Source organism: Pseudorasbora parva, chromosome 13 (assembly GCF_024679245.1).
Source record: "Pseudorasbora parva isolate DD20220531a chromosome 13, ASM2467924v1, whole genome shotgun sequence".
NCBI classification, from domain to species: Eukaryota; Metazoa; Chordata; class Actinopteri; order Cypriniformes; family Gobionidae; genus Pseudorasbora; species Pseudorasbora parva.
The window spans coordinates 16,416,595-16,436,492 of NC_090184.1; the positions used below are offsets into that span (position 1 = coordinate 16,416,595).

At 39.6% G+C, this 19,898-nt stretch overlaps 2 protein-coding genes across 2 annotated transcripts; both read right to left on the bottom strand.

Moving 5' to 3' along the window:
* Positions 1-87: 87 nt before the first annotated feature.
* LOC137039304 (uncharacterized) lies at positions 88-13,790 on the bottom strand. Its single transcript, XM_067414657.1, has 12 exons — positions 13,785-13,790; positions 12,783-12,900; positions 12,498-12,704; positions 12,214-12,391; positions 11,969-12,095; positions 11,738-11,800; positions 6,486-6,603; positions 6,201-6,407; positions 5,917-6,094; positions 5,672-5,798; positions 208-325; positions 88-122 (listed from the first exon to the last, which is right to left on the bottom strand). Exons 1-12 carry the CDS (start codon positions 13,788-13,790, stop codon positions 88-90), a joined length of 1,482 nt encoding a protein of 493 aa, XP_067270758.1.
* Positions 13,791-17,550: 3,760 nt separating this feature from the next.
* Positions 17,551-19,562, bottom strand: LOC137039305 (protein FAM13A-like). The gene is made up of 8 exons (XM_067414658.1): positions 19,539-19,562; positions 19,097-19,214; positions 18,812-19,018; positions 18,528-18,705; positions 18,283-18,409; positions 18,056-18,114; positions 17,859-17,945; positions 17,551-17,689 (listed from the first exon to the last, which is right to left on the bottom strand). Exons 1-8 carry the CDS (start codon positions 19,560-19,562, stop codon positions 17,650-17,652), a joined length of 840 nt encoding a protein of 279 aa, XP_067270759.1. The 3' UTR covers positions 17,551-17,649.
* Between the last annotated feature and the right edge of the window lie 336 nt (positions 19,563-19,898).

Consider the following 19,898-nt stretch of genomic DNA (forward strand, 5'->3'; position numbering starts at 1 on the left):
ATAGGGAGGCAGGAGTAGGAATATCCCCACTGTCAAACTCTGGAAATCCTCCTTGATCAAAACTTTTCCTTAATTCATTGCAGCGTTTCACTTTTCCACCAACCCTGAACAGCCCACTCTCACTGAGACCTAAACACAAACACACATTATCTCAGCACAGATGTGATCATTGACCAACACTGAGAGTGAGAAACACACGGCACTCACCATGCTTCTCCACAAACTCCACTATGCGCATGAGCAATAGAGGAAGACCCTGTCTCATCTGTCCACTCTTCCTCAGGTCGATCAGGGGCACACCAAACACAGCTCTCTGTCTTTCCACCTGCACAAGGCAAAAATTCATAAATAAATAAAACAATTCAGGACAGTTTAGCCTACTGGGAAATATTGTAACGTTACAGCACAGAATGCACAAATAATATGTTTAACGTTACATGAAGCTGTCTAACAAGTATGCATTTCAGTAACAAAGAGTGTATCAGGAAACATACATTTTATAATGAATATAGCGTTTCTCCATGTAGGCTACACTAACACCAATTTACAGCATGTCATCTGTCCATTTCAATATATAACAATGCAAACTCAAAAAATAATAATGGGAATGTTTAGGATTTTCAAAACACAAATTTATAAAGTTATTTACTGGCTGTAAGTATTTGTAAATCATTTTGCATACTTACACACACTGATAAAATGCCGATCTCTCCCATTTTCATGAAAGGCTCATGAAAGTGTGAAGCTAGTGTCCGTTGTTTTTTTTCAGTGCCGCGCTGTGAACCAATCAGTGTCCGAAGCCGAGAGTCAAAACCAGAAAAGTGTCAAAAACGGGAATCCCAAAACCGTCAAAAATCGTGCGTCAAAAACAGAAGGGAGTCAAAAACCAAGAGTCGAAATGTGTCGCCAATCCAAAGCCGATAGTCAAAGTCCGGAGTCAAACACCGAAGATGAATACTCAAGAATATTCAATAACTGCAGAAACTCGCCAACTACATCAATCGCCAAAACACCCAACAGAGATGTATAGTGCTGAATGTTTATATGTAGCTAGGCTACCTGCTGCAGCAACCCACGTCATATAGCGCTTTGGAATCTGCGGAAGAGTCTAGTTGAGTTAACAACCATCAAAATACATAAACGTAAATAAGAAACTTTTAAAGGGTTATCGTTCACCCAAAAATTAAAATTCTGTCATTAATTACTTACCCTCATCATGTCGTTCTACTCCCGTACGACCTTTGTTCATTTTCGGAACACAATGAAGATATTTTTGTTGAAATCCGATGGCTCAAAAAGGCCTCCATTGACAATGTATTTTCCTCTCATAAGACCATAAGTCATAAAAGGTAGGCTACTAAAGACGTCGTTACCAGTGTTGTGCAAGTTACTTCCAAACTGTAATATATTATAGATTACTTATTACTGCTATTTAAAAGTAATTCTTTACATTACAATATTATAGGCTACTGTCTCAGAATTGTAATGGAGGCTACATTACTCCTGTATTACTTTTGAGTTACTTTCACCAAAATAACTACAGAAGTAGCTCTTAACATTCTCAAATGTAGGCTATCTCGCGAATGTAGGCTACATGTGACGGTGTGGACATTTTCCCACCGGTTAATCAAGGTGTGACGTGACCACATCGGTAATAACGGGGCTTTTAAATCACTAATTCTATCTAACCGAAAGGAACATATGCGCACTGCCGCGCTCAGGCATTAATAACGGGAGCGGATGCAAAGCGAGTGCTTTCAATGAATTCCTATGAAAGTTATGCTTCCATATGAACTGAAAACGCGCCAGTGCGCGCTGACAGCTCGTCAGTAAATGCGCCCTCTGTGCGGCCAAGCAGATTTTAGTTTCGGTTTAAAATTAGCAAAAACACAACACAATGACAAACTCCCTTTATTAGGCGCTTTTACATTTCACTTTGAAACCAAATCTTCCGCGATCATCTGTCAGCTCAAGATCTGACTCCTGCTGCGACGCTCGTTCGATAGCAGACAACTTCAGTTTTTATTTGAACGGCCTGTTCTCTAACTGAACTAAATTACTTTATTACTATAAAAAAAAAAAAAAAATCAAAACCACGGTGTGCAGTAGGCCTAGTCTTATTCTGTCATCTTCACCCAAGTGTTTATGGCTCAGCAGCGCGCGCATCGTCTCTCGTCCGTTCTTCGACGCGCTTGCCGTTGTGCTATTAAACGACAGAGAGACCTCCCCTCCATATTAGTCGCTATTTTTCTATTTATTTATTAGTATTTGAGCGCATGGAACTGCAAAAGGCGAATATCCGCACAGCGCAGCTGCTGACGAACGTATACGCTGCGTTTAAATACTGCTCTATATATGGCACTTTGACTCCGAATTTAGTTTTATACAATCGTGTGATATGGAAACATTACAGGTTCTGTGTTGAATAACGCTGTGAGCGAAGAGAAATATGGTGTTTTGGAAGAAACATTTATTAAAAATGTTGCTATAATTAATATTGCAGAATATAAATCACTTTTATAGAGGCTGTTTTCGTATTTTCTATAGGTGTTTACATGTTTTATACTTAGTTACAAATATAATATTTATTATATATGTTTAAAGTTTTACATAGTTTTAGAAACCATATAGCCATATAATGAGGAGCAAGGTTTTTACAGTCTATGTTTTTTACCCTGTAACTGCCATGATCTTACATTTAAATGAAACTGGCCTACAGTTAAACTATAGTCTATAAAACTGTTTTAAAGTCTGGATCCCGTGAATTAAGGGCAAAGCATTTTTTTCCCTCTTTAAAAGTTGTATTAACTTTTTTTAAATAGATTTAATGAAATGTAATAGCCTCATGAAAGAGATATCAGTGTCTTACTTAAATTATGTGTTAACTCTTGAAAAATATGATTGTTCAACCCAAAAATGTGATCATTTACTCACCCTAATGTCATTCCAAACCTAAATGAATTTATTTCTGTGTAAGCATTTCCATGTTAATGTTAATTAACAACACCAATAAAAGTGATTTTTTTTAAAATAATTATATTCAGAAATGTTTTAATATTAGGGTGTTTTATGGTGTATGTTTATTTTGGTGTAAGTAAATGTAAGTGTAAACAGCTCAACTTTGGAGTGTGGAATTTGGGCTTTTTTTGTTGTTGACATTTTGTAAATTCAACTTGACTGGACAACTACAAACAAAACACTGCGTACAAAGAAAAAAATATTTATTAATTAACTGAAGATGACAAGCTTGAATTAAAGGGTTAGTTCACCAAAAAATGAAAATGATGTCATTAATTGCTCACCCTCATGTCGTTGGACACCTGTAACATCTTCGTTCATCTTCAGAACACAAATGAAGATATTTTTGTTGAAAGCTGATGTCTGAGAAAGGCTTCAAAAAGGCCTCCATTGGGATTTAGTACATTTCGACTGACCCACTCACAAGACCCATAAAAGGCACTAAAGACTTCGTTACAAAGTCCATCTCACTACAGTGGCTGTACAATAATTGTACCGAGCGGCGAGAACAGTTTTTGTGCGCAAAAAAAAAAATCAAACTCACGCTCAAAATCAACTCACAAAATCAACTCACTGTCTCAAAATCAACTCACGCGATAGCGCATCACCTGCTGTTAGCATCCCGTTGACTCCCATTGATTTTTGAGTCACTTTGACAGTGAATAACTTTACATCTGAGACGTTTAAAGACTCCATTTGTCCATTGTTTATTTCTAAAGAAACACGACAATGCATAAAAGGCTCCGTTACCTTGTATCTAACACTATCGCCCCGCAGAACCTGTTTTTGTAAAAATAGGCTAACGATTGCGTCATAACCAACGCGACTCTGTCGCACAGTTGAGAAATTACCGTATAGACCTGAGGAGACGCTCGCAGGCAATCTTTTACTGTCTATGAGACAGTCGGGGGGACGTGGAGACATAAAGTCTGATAAAATCAAGGGGGGAGAATGGGGAGAAGCCCATAGTGAGCCATAAGCAACGGGAGAAAATATTTAAACAACGTGATTCAGATTTTACTTTCCACAACTACTAGAAGACCTACAGCTGTCAGACAGGAGGCTCACGTCACATCTACATCGTCAAGCTCAGTCTGAGCCTGCGCAGTTCGCTCAGCCATCAGGAAGTGAGTGCCCCTAGGTTGACTTCATTTTTTCGCCGTTGACGTCAATGGGATCGCTCAGTCCATTTCTTTTACTGTCTATGATTCGAACGGCAGAGCTGCGTCATATTCTCGCGCATGCGTCGAGTTCACGTCAATAATTTGGTGGATTAGATCGTTATTTTGATTTTTGTGCGCACAATAACTATTTTCGTCGCATTGTAAAATGATTGTACAGCCACTGTAGTGAGATGGACTTTGTAACGAAGTGTTTAGTGCCTTTTAGGGGTCTTGTGAGTGGGTCAGTCGAAATGTACTAAATCCCAATTGGAGGCCTTTTTGAAGCCTTTCTCAGACATCAGCTTTCAACAAAAATATCTTCATCTGTGTTCTGAAGATGAACGAAGGTGTTACAGCTGTCCAACGACATGAGGGTGAGTAATTAATGACATAATTTTCATTTTTGGGTGAACTAACCCTTTAAATCAGCTTCAGAGTCTAGCATCTGTCTTCTCTGTATCTTCATAATCACACCTGCTGTCGTCCATCACCATCTCCAGTGCCTTTCAGGGATTCTCACTGGCCCCCAATGTCTTTCAGTGACCATCACTAGCCCTTGTGTCTTGCAGTTACCTTCACTGGCCCAAGTGCTGTGACCTTTACTGACCCCAGTGCCTTGCAATGACCCTCACCAGCCCTAGTGTCTTCCAGTGACCCTCACTGACCCTAATGTCTTCCGGTGACCCTCACCAGCCCTAATGTCTTGCTGTGACCCTCACCCGCTCCAATGTCATCTGGTGACCCTCTCTGGACCCAGTGGCTTGCGGTGACAGCCTGAATGTCTTGCCATGACCTTCACCGGCCTCACTGTCTTCGAATGACCCTCACCGACCTCAGTGTCTTGCAGTCCTGGTCACCTATGTCCAGGTTTCCTCTCCACTCTCTGCGTTGTTACTACTATGTGGTGAAGGAAAGAAAAGGAAAGAAAACCGATTATGTTTGTTCACTCAACACATTCATTACCCGTATAACTAAATGTACCTGGGCACATTCACAGGAAAACAAATCACAACATTCTCTTTCTCACTCATACATAAAAATGTTTTATAAAGATCCTGCCACATACCTGCCAGTGCAGAAGCACATTATTTTTACAAAACGTCTTAATCTTTTTCTCAATCGCCGCAGTTTTCCAATTTTAGGTAGCTTCGATCTGGAAAATATATACACATAACAAGCATAAGGATGGTAATAATGATTTATGATAAACCCATAATGACCAGCATCCATTATGACCAGTGTGTGTGTTCTCAGCATACGTACCGGATTTCTGTGAGTGGCGGTTGTTTGACACACTCTTCATCCGTCGAGTCCCCTGCCTCCTCAAACACACAAGCACATTTCTAAGCATTTTAAATCTTTCACACACTCTTACACACTAGCAATGACTAATAGTAATAGTTTAACAATGTTCTGATTAAATTCATAACCCAGTCACACACAGATACAAGTATAATCTGAAACAAACTTAAAACACAGTATAAACTCACTGCTGTGTTGCCGGTGGATGCATGAGGGTAAATGTTTGGCAGCAAATGTTTCAGGTTGTAGAGCAGGTGCTCTGTCAAAGTGTTACACAGAGTCTGATCCTCAACCATGGTGGGGCAGAGAGGAACACTGCACACAGATAACACACGTCACATTACTATATAGGACACCTCAGCCCCTGAGTTACATTGTAATGTGCTTTGAAGTACAGAATATATCAGATTAATACACAAATACAAACACTTACTGAAAGATGGTGGGTCCAAAAACTATTGACAAGTTCTTGGATGTCATAAGATTTAGATGACTCTCAGCAGCCACACGGGCCAGGAAGAACAGCAGGTAGGAGAGGACGTTAAAATGTTCCTCAGGAAGACGGTTCAGGATCGTCCTCACAGCCTGATTGAGTTCTTCATCTTCTGAGTCTGCAAGATAAAGAATTCAAGAAGATTTAGTCCGATTTGATAAATCAATTTTGTTGTGCAGCAGGAACCCAAAATGTTCTCTCATCAACGCCCCAGCTTCACCTACCCCTGAACACCTTCAGCAGTTGTGTCATGTGTAGCTCTGGAATAAGTCCACCAGGCAACTCCCTGAGGAAAAGTTTCAATAAGGAGGCAGGAGTAGGAATATCCCCACTGTCAAACTCTGGAAATCCTCCTTGATCAAAACTTTTCCTTAATTCATTGCAGCGTTTCACTTTTCCACCAACCCTGAACAGCCCACTCTCACTGAGACCTAAACACAAACACACATTATCTCAGCACAGATGTGATCATCGACCAACACTGAGAGTGAGAAACACACGGCACTCACCATGCTTCTCCACAAACTCCACTATGCGCATGAGCAATAGAGGAAGACCCTGTCTCATCTGTCCACTCTTCCTCAGGTCGATCAGGGGCACACCAAACACAGCTCTCTGTCTTTCCACCTGCACAAGGCAAAAATTCATAAATAAATAAAACAATTCAGGACAGTTTAGCCTACTGGGAAATATTGTAACGTTACAGCACAGAATGCACAAATAATATGTTTAACGTTACATGAAGCTGTCTAACAAGTATGCATTTCAGTAACAAAGAGTGTATCAGGAAACATACATTTTATAATGAATATAGCGTTTCTCCATGTAGGCTACACTAACACCAATTTACAGCATGTCATCTGTCCATTTCAATATATAACAATGCAAACTCAAAAAATAATAATGGGAATGTTTAGGATTTTCAAAACACAAATTTATAAAGTTATTTACTGGCTGTAAGTATTTGTAAATCATTTTGCATACTTACACACACTGATAAAATGCCGATCTCTCCCATTTTCATGAAAGGCTCATGAAAGTGTGAAGCTAGTGTCCGTTGTTTTTTTTCAGTGCCGCGCTGTGAACCAATCAGTGTCCGAAGCCGAGAGTCAAAACCAGAAAAGTGTCAAAAACGGGAATCCCAAAACCGTCAAAAATCGTGCGTCAAAAACAGAAGGGAGTCAAAAACCAAGAGTCGAAATGTGTCGCCAATCCAAAGCCGATAGTCAAAGTCCGGAGTCAAACACCGAAGATGAATACTCAAGAATATTCAATAACTGCAGAAACTCGCCAACTACATCAATCGCCAAAACACCCAACAGAGATGTATAGTGCTGAATGTTTATATGTAGCTAGGCTACCTGCTGCAGCAACCCACGTCATATAGCGCTTTGGAATCTGCGGAAGAGTCTAGTTGAGTTAACAACCATCAAAATACATAAACGTAAATAAGAAACTTTTAAAGGGTTATAGTTCACCCAAAAATTAAAATTCTGTCATTAATTACTTACCCTCATCATGTCGTTCTACTCCCGTACGACCTTTGTTCATTTTCGGAACACAATGAAGATATTTTTGTTGAAATCCGATGGCTCAAAAAGGCCTCCATTGACAATGTATTTTCCTCTCATAAGACCATAAGTCATAAAAGGTAGGCTACTAAAGACGTCGTTACCAGTGTTGTGCAAGTTACTTCCAAACTGTAATATATTATAGATTACTTATTACTGCTATTTAAAAGTAATTCTTTACATTACAATATTATAGGCTACTGTCTCAGAATTGTAATGGAGGCTACATTACTCCTGTATTACTTTTGAGTTACTTTCACCAAAATAACTACGTACAGAAGTAGCTCTTAACATTCTCAAATGTAGGCTATCTCGCGAATGTAGGCTACATGTGACGGTGTGGACATTTTCCCACCGGTTAATCAAGGTGTGACGTGACCACATCGGTAATAACGGGGCTTTTAAATCACTAATTCTATCTAACCGAAAGGAACATATGCGCACTGCCGCGCTCAGGCATTAATAACGGGAGCGGATGCAAAGCGAGTGCTTTCAATGAATTCCTATGAAAGTTATGCTTCCATATGAACTGAAAACGCGCCAGTGCGCGCTGACAGCTCGTCAGTAAATGCGCCCTCTGTGCGGCCAAGCAGATTTTTAGTTTCGGTTTAAAATTAGCCTATTATTCTTAATAAAAAACACAACACAATGACAAACTCCCTTTATTAGGCGCTTTTACATTTCACTTTGAAACCAAATCTTCCGCGATCATCTGTCAGCTCAAGATCTGACTCCTGCTGCGACGCTCGTTCGATAGCAGACAACTTCAGTTTTTATTTGAACGGCCTGTTCTCTAACTGAACTAAATTACTTTATTACTATAAAAAAAAAAAAAAATCAAAACCACGGTGTGCAGTAGGCCTAGTCTTATTCTGTCATCTTCACCCAAGTGTTTATGGCTCAGCAGCGCGCGCATCGTCTCTCGTCCGTTCTTCGACGCGCTTGCCGTTGTGCTATTAAACGACAGAGAGACCTCCCCTCCATATTAGTCGCTATTTTTCTATTTATTTATTAGTATTTGAGCGCATGGAACTGCAAAAGGCGAATATCCGCACAGCGCAGCTGCTGACGAACGTATACGCTGCGTTTAAATACTGCTCTATATATGGCACTTTGACTCCGAATTTAGTTTTATACAATCGTGTGATATGGAAACATTACAGGTTCTGTGTTGAATAACGCTGTGAGCGAAGAGAAATATGGTGTTTTGGAAGAAACATTTATTAAAAATGTTGCTATAATTAATATTGCAGAATATAAATCACTTTTATAGAGGCTGTTTTCGTATTTTCTATAGGTGTTTACATGTTTTATACTTAGTTACAAATATAATATTTATTATATATGTTTAAAGTTTTACATAGTTTTAGAAACCATATAGCCATATAATGAGGAGCAAGGTTTTTACAGTCTATGTTTTTTACCCTGTAACTGCCATGATCTTACATTTAAATGAAACTGGCCTACAGTTAAACTATAGTCTATAAAACTGTTTTAAAGTCTGGATCCCGTGAATTAAGGGCAAAGCATTTTTTTCCCTCTTTAAAAGTTGTATTAACTTTTTTTAAATAGATTTAATGAAATGTAATAGCCTCATGAAAGAGATATCAGTGTCTTACTTAAATTATGTGTTAACTCTTGAAAAATATGATTGTTCAACCCAAAAATGTGATCATTTACTCACCCTAATGTCATTCCAAACCTAAATGAATTTATTTCTGTGTAAGCATTTCCATGTTAATGTTAATTAACAACACCAATAAAAGTGATTTTTTTTAAAATAATTATATTCAGAAATGTTTTAATATTAGGGTGTTTTATGGTGTATGTTTATTTTGGTGTAAGTAAATGTAAGTGTAAACAGCTCAACTTTGGAGTGTGGAATTTGGGCTTTTTTTGTTGTTGACATTTTGTAAATTCAACTTGACTGGACAACTACAAACAAAACACTGCGTACAAAGAAAAAAATATTTATTAATTAACTGAAGATGACAAGCTTGAATTAAAGGGTTAGTTCACCAAAAAATGAAAATGATGTCATTAATTGCTCACCCTCATGTCGTTGGACACCTGTAACATCTTCGTTCATCTTCAGAACACAAATGAAGATATTTTTGTTGAAAGCTGATGTCTGAGAAAGGCTTCAAAAAGGCCTCCATTGGGATTTAGTACATTTCGACTGACCCACTCACAAGACCCATAAAAGGCACTAAAGACTTCGTTACAAAGTCCATCTCACTACAGTGGCTGTACAATAATTGTACCGAGCGGCGAGAACAGTTTTTGTGCGCAAAAAAAAAAATCAAACTCACGCTCAAAATCAACTCACAAAATCAACTCACTGTCTCAAAATCAACTCACGCGATAGCGCATCACCTGCTGTTAGCATCCCGTTGACTCCCATTGATTTTTGAGTCACTTTGACAGTGAATAACTTTACATCTGAGACGTTTAAAGACTCCATTTGTCCATTGTTTATTTCTAAAGAAACACGACAATGCATAAAAGGCTCCGTTACCTTGTATCTAACACTATCGCCCCGCAGAACCTGTTTTTGTAAAAATAGGCTAACGATTGCGTCATAACCAACGCGACTCTGTCGCACAGTTGAGAAATTACCGTATAGACCTGAGGAGACGCTCGCAGGCAATCTTTTACTGTCTATGAGACAGTCGGGGGGACGTGGAGACATAAAGTCTGATAAAATCAAGGGGGGAGAATGGGGAGAAGCCCATAGTGAGCCATAAGCAACGGGAGAAAATATTTAAACAACGTGATTCAGATTTTACTTTCCACAACTACTAGAAGACCTACAGCTGTCAGACAGGAGGCTCACGTCACATCTACATCGTCAAGCTCAGTCTGAGCCTGCGCAGTTCGCTCAGCCATCAGGAAGTGAGTGCCCCTAGGTTGACTTCATTTTTTCGCCGTTGACGTCAATGGGATCGCTCAGTCCATTTCTTTTACTGTCTATGATTCGAACGGCAGAGCTGCGTCATATTCTCGCGCATGCGTCGAGTTCACGTCAATAATTTGGTGGATTAGATCGTTATTTTGATTTTTGTGCGCACAATAACTATTTTCGTCGCATTGTAAAATGATTGTACAGCCACTGTAGTGAGATGGACTTTGTAACGAAGTGTTTAGTGCCTTTTAGGGGTCTTGTGAGTGGGTCAGTCGAAATGTACTAAATCCCAATTGGAGGCCTTTTTGAAGCCTTTCTCAGACATCAGCTTTCAACAAAAATATCTTCATCTGTGTTCTGAAGATGAACGAAGGTGTTACAGCTGTCCAACGACATGAGGGTGAGTAATTAATGACATAATTTTCATTTTTGGGTGAACTAACCCTTTAAATCAGCTTCAGAGTCTAGCATCTGTCTTCTCTGTATCTTCATAATCACACCTGCTGTCGTCCATCACCATCTCCAGTGCCTTTCAGGGATTCTCACTGGCCCCCAATGTCTTTCAGTGACCATCACTAGCCCTTGTGTCTTGCAGTTACCTTCACTGGCCCAAGTGCTGTGACCTTTACTGACCCCAGTGCCTTGCAATGACCCTCACCAGCCCTAGTGTCTTCCAGTGACCCTCACTGACCCTAATGTCTTCCGGTGACCCTCACCAGCCCTAATGTCTTGCTGTGACCCTCACCCGCTCCAATGTCATCTGGTGACCCTCTCTGGACCCAGTGGCTTGCGGTGACAGCCTGAATGTCTTGCCATGACCTTCACCGGCCTCACTGTCTTCGAATGACCCTCACCGACCTCAGTGTCTTGCAGTCCTGGTCACCTATGTCCAGGTTTCCTCTCCACTCTCTGCGTTGTTACTACTATGTGGTGAAGGAATGAAAAGGAAAGAAAACCGATTATGTTTGTTCACTCAACACATTCATTACCCGTATAACTAAATGTACCTGGGCACATTCACAGGAAAACAAATCACAACATTCTCTTTCTCACTCATACATAAAAATGTTTTATAAAGATCCTGCCACATACCTGCCAGTGCAGAAGCACATTATTTTTACAAAACGTCTTAATCTTTTTCTCAATCGCCGCAGTTTTCCAATTTTAGGTAGCTTCGATCTGGAAAATATATACACATAACAAGCATAAGGATGGTAATAATGATTTATGATAAACCCATAATGACCAGCATCCATTATGACCAGTGTGTGTGTTCTCAGCATACGTACCGGATTTCTGTGAGTGGCGGTTGTTTGACACACTCTTCATCCGTCGAGTCCCCTGCCTCCTCAAACACACAAGCACATTTCTAAGCATTTTAAATCTTTCACACACTCTTACACACTAGCAATGACTAATAGTAATAGTTTAACAATGTTCTGATTAAATTCATAACCCAGTCACACACAGATACAAGTATAATCTGAAACAAACTTAAAACACAGTATAAACTCACTGCTGTGTTGCCGGTGGATGCATGAGGGTAAATGTTTGGCAGCAAATGTTTCAGGTTGTTGAGCAGGTGCTCTGTCAAAGTGTTACACAGAGTCTGATCCTCAACCATGGTGGGGCAGAGAGGAACACTGCACACAGATAACACACGTCACATTACTATATAGGACACCTCAGCCCCTGAGTTACATTGTAATGTGCTTTGAAGTACAGAATATATCAGATTAATACACAAATACAAACACTTACTGAAAGATGGTGGGTCCAAAAACTATTGACAAGTTCTTGGATGTCATAAGATTTAGATGACTCTCAGCAGCCACACGGGCCAGGAAGAACAGCAGGTAGGAGAGGACGTTAAAATGTTCCTCAGGAAGACGGTTCAGGATCGTCCTCACAGCCTGATTGAGTTCTTCATCTTCTGAGTCTGCAAGATAAAGAATTCAAGAAGATTTAGTCCGATTTGATAAATCAATTTTGTTGTGCAGCAGGAACCCAAAATGTTCTCTCATCAACGCCCCAGCTTCACCTACCCCTGAACACCTTCAGCAGTTGTGTCATGTGTAGCTCTGGAATAAGTCCACCAGGCAACTCCCTGAGGAAAAGTTTCAATAAGGAGGCAGGAGTAGGAATATCCCCACTGTCAAACTCTGGAAATCCTCCTTGATCAAAACTTTTCCTTAATTCATTGCAGCGTTTCACTTTTCCACCAACCCTGAACAGCCCACTCTCACTGAGACCTAAACACAAACACACATTATCTCAGCACAGATGTGATCATCGACCAACACTGAGAGTGAGAAACACACGGCACTCACCATGCTTCTCCACAAACTCCACTATGCGCATGAGCAATAGAGGAAGACCCTGTCTCATCTGTCCACTCTTCCTCAGGTCGATCAGGGGCACACCAAACACAGCTCTCTGTCTTTCCACCTGCACAAGGCAAAAATTCATAAATAAATAAAACAATTCAGGACAGTTTAGCCTACTGGGAAATATTGTAACGTTACAGCACAGAATGCACAAATAATATGTTTAACGTTACATGAAGCTGTCTAACAAGTATGCATTTCAGTAACAAAGAGTGTATCAGGAAACATACATTTTATAATGAATATAGCGTTTCTCCATGTAGGCTACACTAACACCAATTTACAGCATGTCATCTGTCCATTTCAATATATAACAATGCAAACTCAAAAAATAATAATGGGAATGTTTAGGATTTTCAAAACACAAATTTATAAAGTTATTTACTGGCTGTAAGTATTTGTAAATCATTTTGCATACTTACACACACTGATAAAATGCCGATCTCTCCCATTTTCATGAAAGGCTCATGAAAGTGTGAAGCTAGTGTCCGTTGTTTTTTTTCAGTGCCGCGCTGTGAACCAATCAGTGTCCGAAGCCGAGAGTCAAAACCAGAAAAGTGTCAAAAACGGGAATCCCAAAACCGTCAAAAATCGTGCGTCAAAAACAGAAGGGAGTCAAAAACCAAGAGTCGAAATGTGTCGCCAATCCAAAGCCGATAGTCAAAGTCCGGAGTCAAACACCGAAGATGAATACTCAAGAATATTCAATAACTGCAGAAACTCGCCAACTACATCAATCGCCAAAACACCCAACAGAGATGTATAGTGCTGAATGTTTATATGTAGCTAGGCTACCTGCTGCAGCAACCCACGTCATATAGCGCTTTGGAATCTGCGGAAGAGTCTAGTTGAGTTAACAACCATCAAAATACATAAACGTAAATAAGAAACTTTTAAAGGGTTATAGTTCACCCAAAAATTAAAATTCTGTCATTAATTACTTACCCTCATCATGTCGTTCTACTCCCGTACGACCTTTGTTCATTTTCGGAACACAATGAAGATATTTTTGTTGAAATCCGATGGCTCAAAAAGGCCTCCATTGACAATGTATTTTCCTCTCATAAGACCATAAGTCATAAAAGGTAGGCTACTAAAGACGTCGTTACCAGTGTTGTGCAAGTTACTTCCAAACTGTAATATATTATGGATTACTTATTACTGCTATTTAAAAGTAATTCTTTACATTACAATATTATAGGCTACTGTCTCAGAATTGTAATGGAGGCTGTATTACTTTTGAGTTACTTTCACCAAAATAACTACAGAAGTAGCTCTTAACATTCTCAAATGTAGGCTATCTCGCGAATGTAGGCTACATGTGACGGTGTGGACATTTTCCCACCGGTTAATCAAGGTGTGACGTGACCACATCGGTAATAACGGGGCTTTTAAATCACTAATTCTATCTAACCGAAAGGAACATATGCGCACTGCCGCGCTCAGGCATTAATAACGGGAGCGGATGCAAAGCGAGTGCTTTCAATGAATTCCTATGAAAGTTATGCTTCCATATGAACTGAAAACGCGCCAGTGCGCGCTGACAGCTCGTCAGTAAATGCGCCCTCTGTGCGGCCAAGCAGATTTTAGTTTCGGTTTAAAATTAGCCTATTATTCTTAATAAAAAACACAACACAATGACAAACTCCCTTTATTAGGCGCTTTTACATTTCACTTTGAAACCAAATCTTCCGCGATCATCTGTCAGCTCAAGATCTGACTCCTGCTGCGACGCTCGTTCGATAGCAGACAACTTCAGTTTTTATTTGAACGGCCTGTTCTCTAACTGAACTAAATTACTTTATTACTATAAAAAAAAAAAAAAAATCAAAACCACGGTGTGCAGTAGGCCTAGTCTTATTCTGTCATCTTCACCCAAGTGTTTATGGCTCAGCAGCGCGCGCATCGTCTCTCGTCCGTTCTTCGACGCGCTTGCCGTTGTGCTATTAAACGACAGAGAGACCTCCCCTCCATATTAGTCGCTATTTTTCTATTTTTTATTTATTAGTATTTGAGCGCATGGAACTGCAAAAGGCGAATATCCGCACAGCGCAGCTGCTGACGAACGTATACGCTGCGTTTAAATACTGCTCTATATATGGCACTTTGACTCCGAATTTAGTTTTATACAATCGTGTGATATGGAAACATTACAGGTTCTGTGTTGAATAACGCTGTGAGCGAAGAGAAATATGGTGTTTTGGAAGAAACATTTATTAAAAATGTTGCTATAATTAATATTGCAGAATATAAATCACTTTTATAGAGGCTGTTTTCGTATTTTCTATAGGTGTTTACATGTTTTATACTTAGTTACAAATATAATAGTTTATTATATATGTTTAAAGTTTTACATAGTTTTAGAAACTATATAGCCATATAATGAGGAGCAAGGTTTTTACAGTCTATGTTTTTTACCCTGTAACTGCCATGATCTTACATTTAAATGAAACTGGCCTAGAGTTAAACTATAGTCTATAAAACTGTTTTAAAGTCTGGATCCCGTGAATTAAGGGCAAAGCTTTTTTTTCCCTCTTTAAAAGTTGTATTAACTTTTTTTAAATAGATTTAATGAAATGTAATAGCCTCATGAAAGAGATATCAGTGTCTTACTTAAATTATGTGTTAACTCTTGAAAAATATGATTGTTCAACCCAAAAATGTGATCATTTACTCACCCTAATGTCATTCCAAACCTAAATGAATTTATTTCTGTGTAAGCATTTCCATGTTAATGTTAATTAACAACACCAATAAAAGTGATTTTTTAAAAATAATTATATTCAGAAATGTTTTAATATTAGGGTGTTTTATGGTGTATGTTTATTTTGGTGTAAGTAAATGTAAGTGTAAACAGCTCAACTTTGGAGTGTGGAATTTGGGCTTTTTTTGTTGTTGACATTTTGTAAATTCAACTTGACTGGACAACTACAAACAAAACACTGCGTACAAAGAAAAAAATATTTATTAATTAACTGAAGATGACAAGCTTGAATTAAAGGGTTAGTTCACCAAAAAATGAAAATGATGTCATTAATTGCTCACCCTCATGTCGTTGGACACCTGTAACATCTTCGTTCATCTTCAGAACACAAATGAAGATATTTTTGTTGAAAGCTGATGTCTGAGAAAGGCTTCAAAAAGGCCTCCATTGGGATTTAGTACATTTCGACTGACCCACTCACAAGACCCATAAAAGGCACTAAAGACTTCGTTACAAAGTCCATCTCACTACAGTGGCTGTACAATAATTGTACCGAGCGGCGAGAACAGTTTTTGTGCGCAAAAAAAAAAATCAAACTCACGCTCAAAATCAACTCACAAAATCAACTCACTGTCTCAAAATCAACTCACGCGATAGCGCATCACCTGCTGTTAGCATCCCGTTGACTCCCATTGATTTTTGAGTCACTTTGACAGTGAATAACTTTACATCTGAGACGTTTAAAGACTCCATTTGTCCATTGTTTATTTCTAAAGAAACACGACAATGCATAAAAGGCTCCGTTACCTTGTATCTAACACTATCGCCCCGCAGAACCTGTTTTTGTAAAAATAGGCTAACGATTGCGTCATAACCAACGCGACTCTGTCGCACAGTTGAGAAATTACCGTATAGACCTGAGGAGACGCTCGCAGGCAATCTTTTACTGTCTATGAGACAGTCGGGGGGACGTGGAGACATAAAGTCTGATAAAATCAAGGGGGGAGAATGGGGAGAAGCCCATAGTGAGCCAAAAGCAACGGGAGAAAATATTTAAACAACGTGATTCAGATTTTACTTTCCACAACTACTAGAAGACCTACAGCTGTCAGACAGGAGGCTCACGTCACATCTACATCGTCAAGCTCAGTCTGAGCCTGCGCAGTTCGCTCAGCCATCAGGAAGTGAGTGCCCCTAGGTTGACTTCATTTTTTCGCCGTTGACGTCAATGGGATCGCTCAGTCCATTTCTTTTACTGTCTATGATTCGAACGGCAGAGCTGCGTCATATTCTCGCGCATGCGTCGAGTTCACGTTAATAATTTGGTGGATTAGATCGTTATTTTGATTTTTGTGCGCACAATAACTATTTTCGTCGCATTGTAAAATGATTGTACAGCCACTGTAGTGAGATGGACTTTGTAACGAAGTGTTTAGCGCCTTTTAGGGGTCTTGTGAGTGGGTCAGTCGAAATGTACTAAATCCCAATTGGAGGCCTTTTTGAAGCCTTTCTCAGCCATCAGCTTTCAACAAAAATATCTTCATCTGTGTTCTGAAGATGAACGAAGGTGTTACAGCTGTCCAACGACATGAGGGTGAGTAATTAATGACATCATTTTCATTTTTGGGTGAACTAACCCTTTAAATCAGCTTCAGAGTCTAGCATCTGTCTTCTCTGTATCTTCATAATCACACCTGCTGTCGTCCATCACCATCTCCAGTGCCTTTCAGGGATTCTCACTGGCCCCCAATGTCTTGCAGTGACCCTCACCAGCCCTAATGTCTTTCAGTGACCATCACTAGCCCTTGTGTCTTGCAGTTACCTTCACTGGCCCAAGTGCTGTGACCTTTACTGACCCCAGTGCCTTGCAATGACCCTCACCAGCCCTAGTGTCTTCCAGTGACCCTAACTGACCCTAATGTCTTCCGGTGACCCTCACCAGCCCTAATGTCTTGCTGTGACCCTCACCCGCTCCAATGTCATCTGGTGACCCTCTCTGGACCCAGTGTCTTGCGGTGACAGCCTGAATGTCTTGCCATGACCTTCACCGGCCTCACTGTCTTCGAATGACCCTCACCGACCTCAGTGTCTTGCAGTCCTGGTCACCTATGTCCAGGTTTCCTCTCCACTCTCTGTGTTGTTACTACTATGTGGTGAAGGAATGAAAAGGAAAGAAAACCGATTATGTTTGTTCACTCAACACATTCATTACCCGTATAACTAAATGTACCTGGGCACATTCACAGGAAAACAAATCACAACATTCTCTTTCTCACTCATACATAAAAATGTTTTATAAAGATCCTGCCACATACCTGCCAGTGCAGAAGCACATTATTTTTACAAAACGTCTTAATCTTTTTCTCAATCGCCGCAGTTTTCCAATTTTAGGTAGCTTCGATCTGGAAAATATATACACATAACAAGCATAAGGATGGTAATAATGATTTATGATAAACCCATAATGACCAGCATCCATTATGACCAGTGTGTGTGTTCTCAGCATACGTACCGGATTTCTGTGAGTGGCGGTTGTTTGACACACTCTTCATCCGTCGAGTCCCCTGCCTCCTCAAACACACAAGCACATTTCTAAGCATTTTAAATCTTTCACACACTCTTACACACTAGCAATGACTAATAGTAATAGTTTAACAATGTTCTGATTAAATTCATAACCCAGTCACACACAGATACAAGTATAATCTGAAACAAACTTAAAACACAGTATAAACTCACTGCTGTGTTGCCGGTGGATGCATGAGGGTAAATGTTTGGCAGCAAATGTTTCAGGTTGTTGAGCAGGTGCTCTGTCAAAGTGTTACACAGAGTCTGATCCTCAACCATGGTGGGGCAGAGAGGAACACTGCACACAGATAACACACGTCACATTACTATATAGGACACCTCAGCCCCTGAGTTACATTGTAATGTGCTTTGAAGTACAGAATATATCAGATTAATACACAAATACAAACACTTACTGAAAGATGGTGGGTCCAAAAACTATTGACAAGTTCTTGGATGTCATAAGATTTAGATGACTCTCAGCAGCCACACGGGCCAGGAAGAACAGCAGGTAGGAGAGGACGTTAAAATGTTCCTCAGGAAGACGGTTCAGGATCGTCCTCACAGCCTGATTGAGTTCTTCATCTTCTGAGTCTGCAAGATAAAGAATTCAAGAAGATTTAGTCCGATTTGATAAATCAATTTTGTTGTGCAGCAGGAACCCAAAATGTTCTCTCATCAACGCCCCAGCTTCACCTACCCCTGAACACCTTCAGCAGTTGTGTCATGTGTAGCTCTGGAATAAGTCCACCAGGCAACTCCCTGAGGAAAAGTTTCAATAAGGAGGCAGGAGTAGGAATATCCCCACTGTCAAACTCTGGAAATCCTCCTTGATCAAAACTTTTCCTTAATTCATTGCAGCGTTTCACTTTTCCACCAACCCTGAACAGCCCACTCTCACTGAGACCTAAACACAAACACACATTATCTCAGCACAGATGTGATCATCGACCAACACTGAGAGTGAGAAACACACGGCACTCACCATGCTTCTCCACAAACTCCACTATGCGCATGAGCAATAGAGGAAGACCCTGTCTCATCTGTCCACTCTTCCTCAGGTCGATCAGGGGCACACCAAACACAGCTCTCTGTCTTTCCACCTGCACAAGGCAAAAATTCATAAATAAATAAAACAATTCAGGACAGTTTAGCCTACTGGGAATTATTGTAACGTTACAGCACAGAATGCACAAATAATATGTTTAACGTTACATGAAGCTGTCTAACAAGTATGCATTTCAGTAACAAAGAGTGTATCAGGAAACATACATTTTATAATGAATATAGCGTTTCTCCATGTAGGCTACACTAACACCAATTTACAGCATGTCATCTGTCCATTTCAATATATAACAATGCAAACTCAAAAAATAATAATGGGAATGTTTAGGATTTTCAAAACACAAATTTATAAAGTTATTTACTGGCTGTAAGTATTTGTAAATCATATTGCATACACTCTTAAAACAAATGTGTTAAAAACAACACAACTTGTGTTGTTTCCAACACATGTTCTGAGTGTGCTCAGGGACAACACATGTTGTGTTAAATACAACACAGAATATGTGTTGTGAAAATATACACACAAATGTGTTACTTTAGTAAACACATTAATGTGTACTTTTTGTATACATCCAACACAACTGTGTGTTATAGATTTCTACTATTTATTTTTTACTCTAAAAGATTATTGAAAAAGCTAGATCAGAATACAATATGTACACTTTCATGAAATCACACTGAAGCATTGAATACTGATCATATAGTGTTTATTTAGCTTTTAT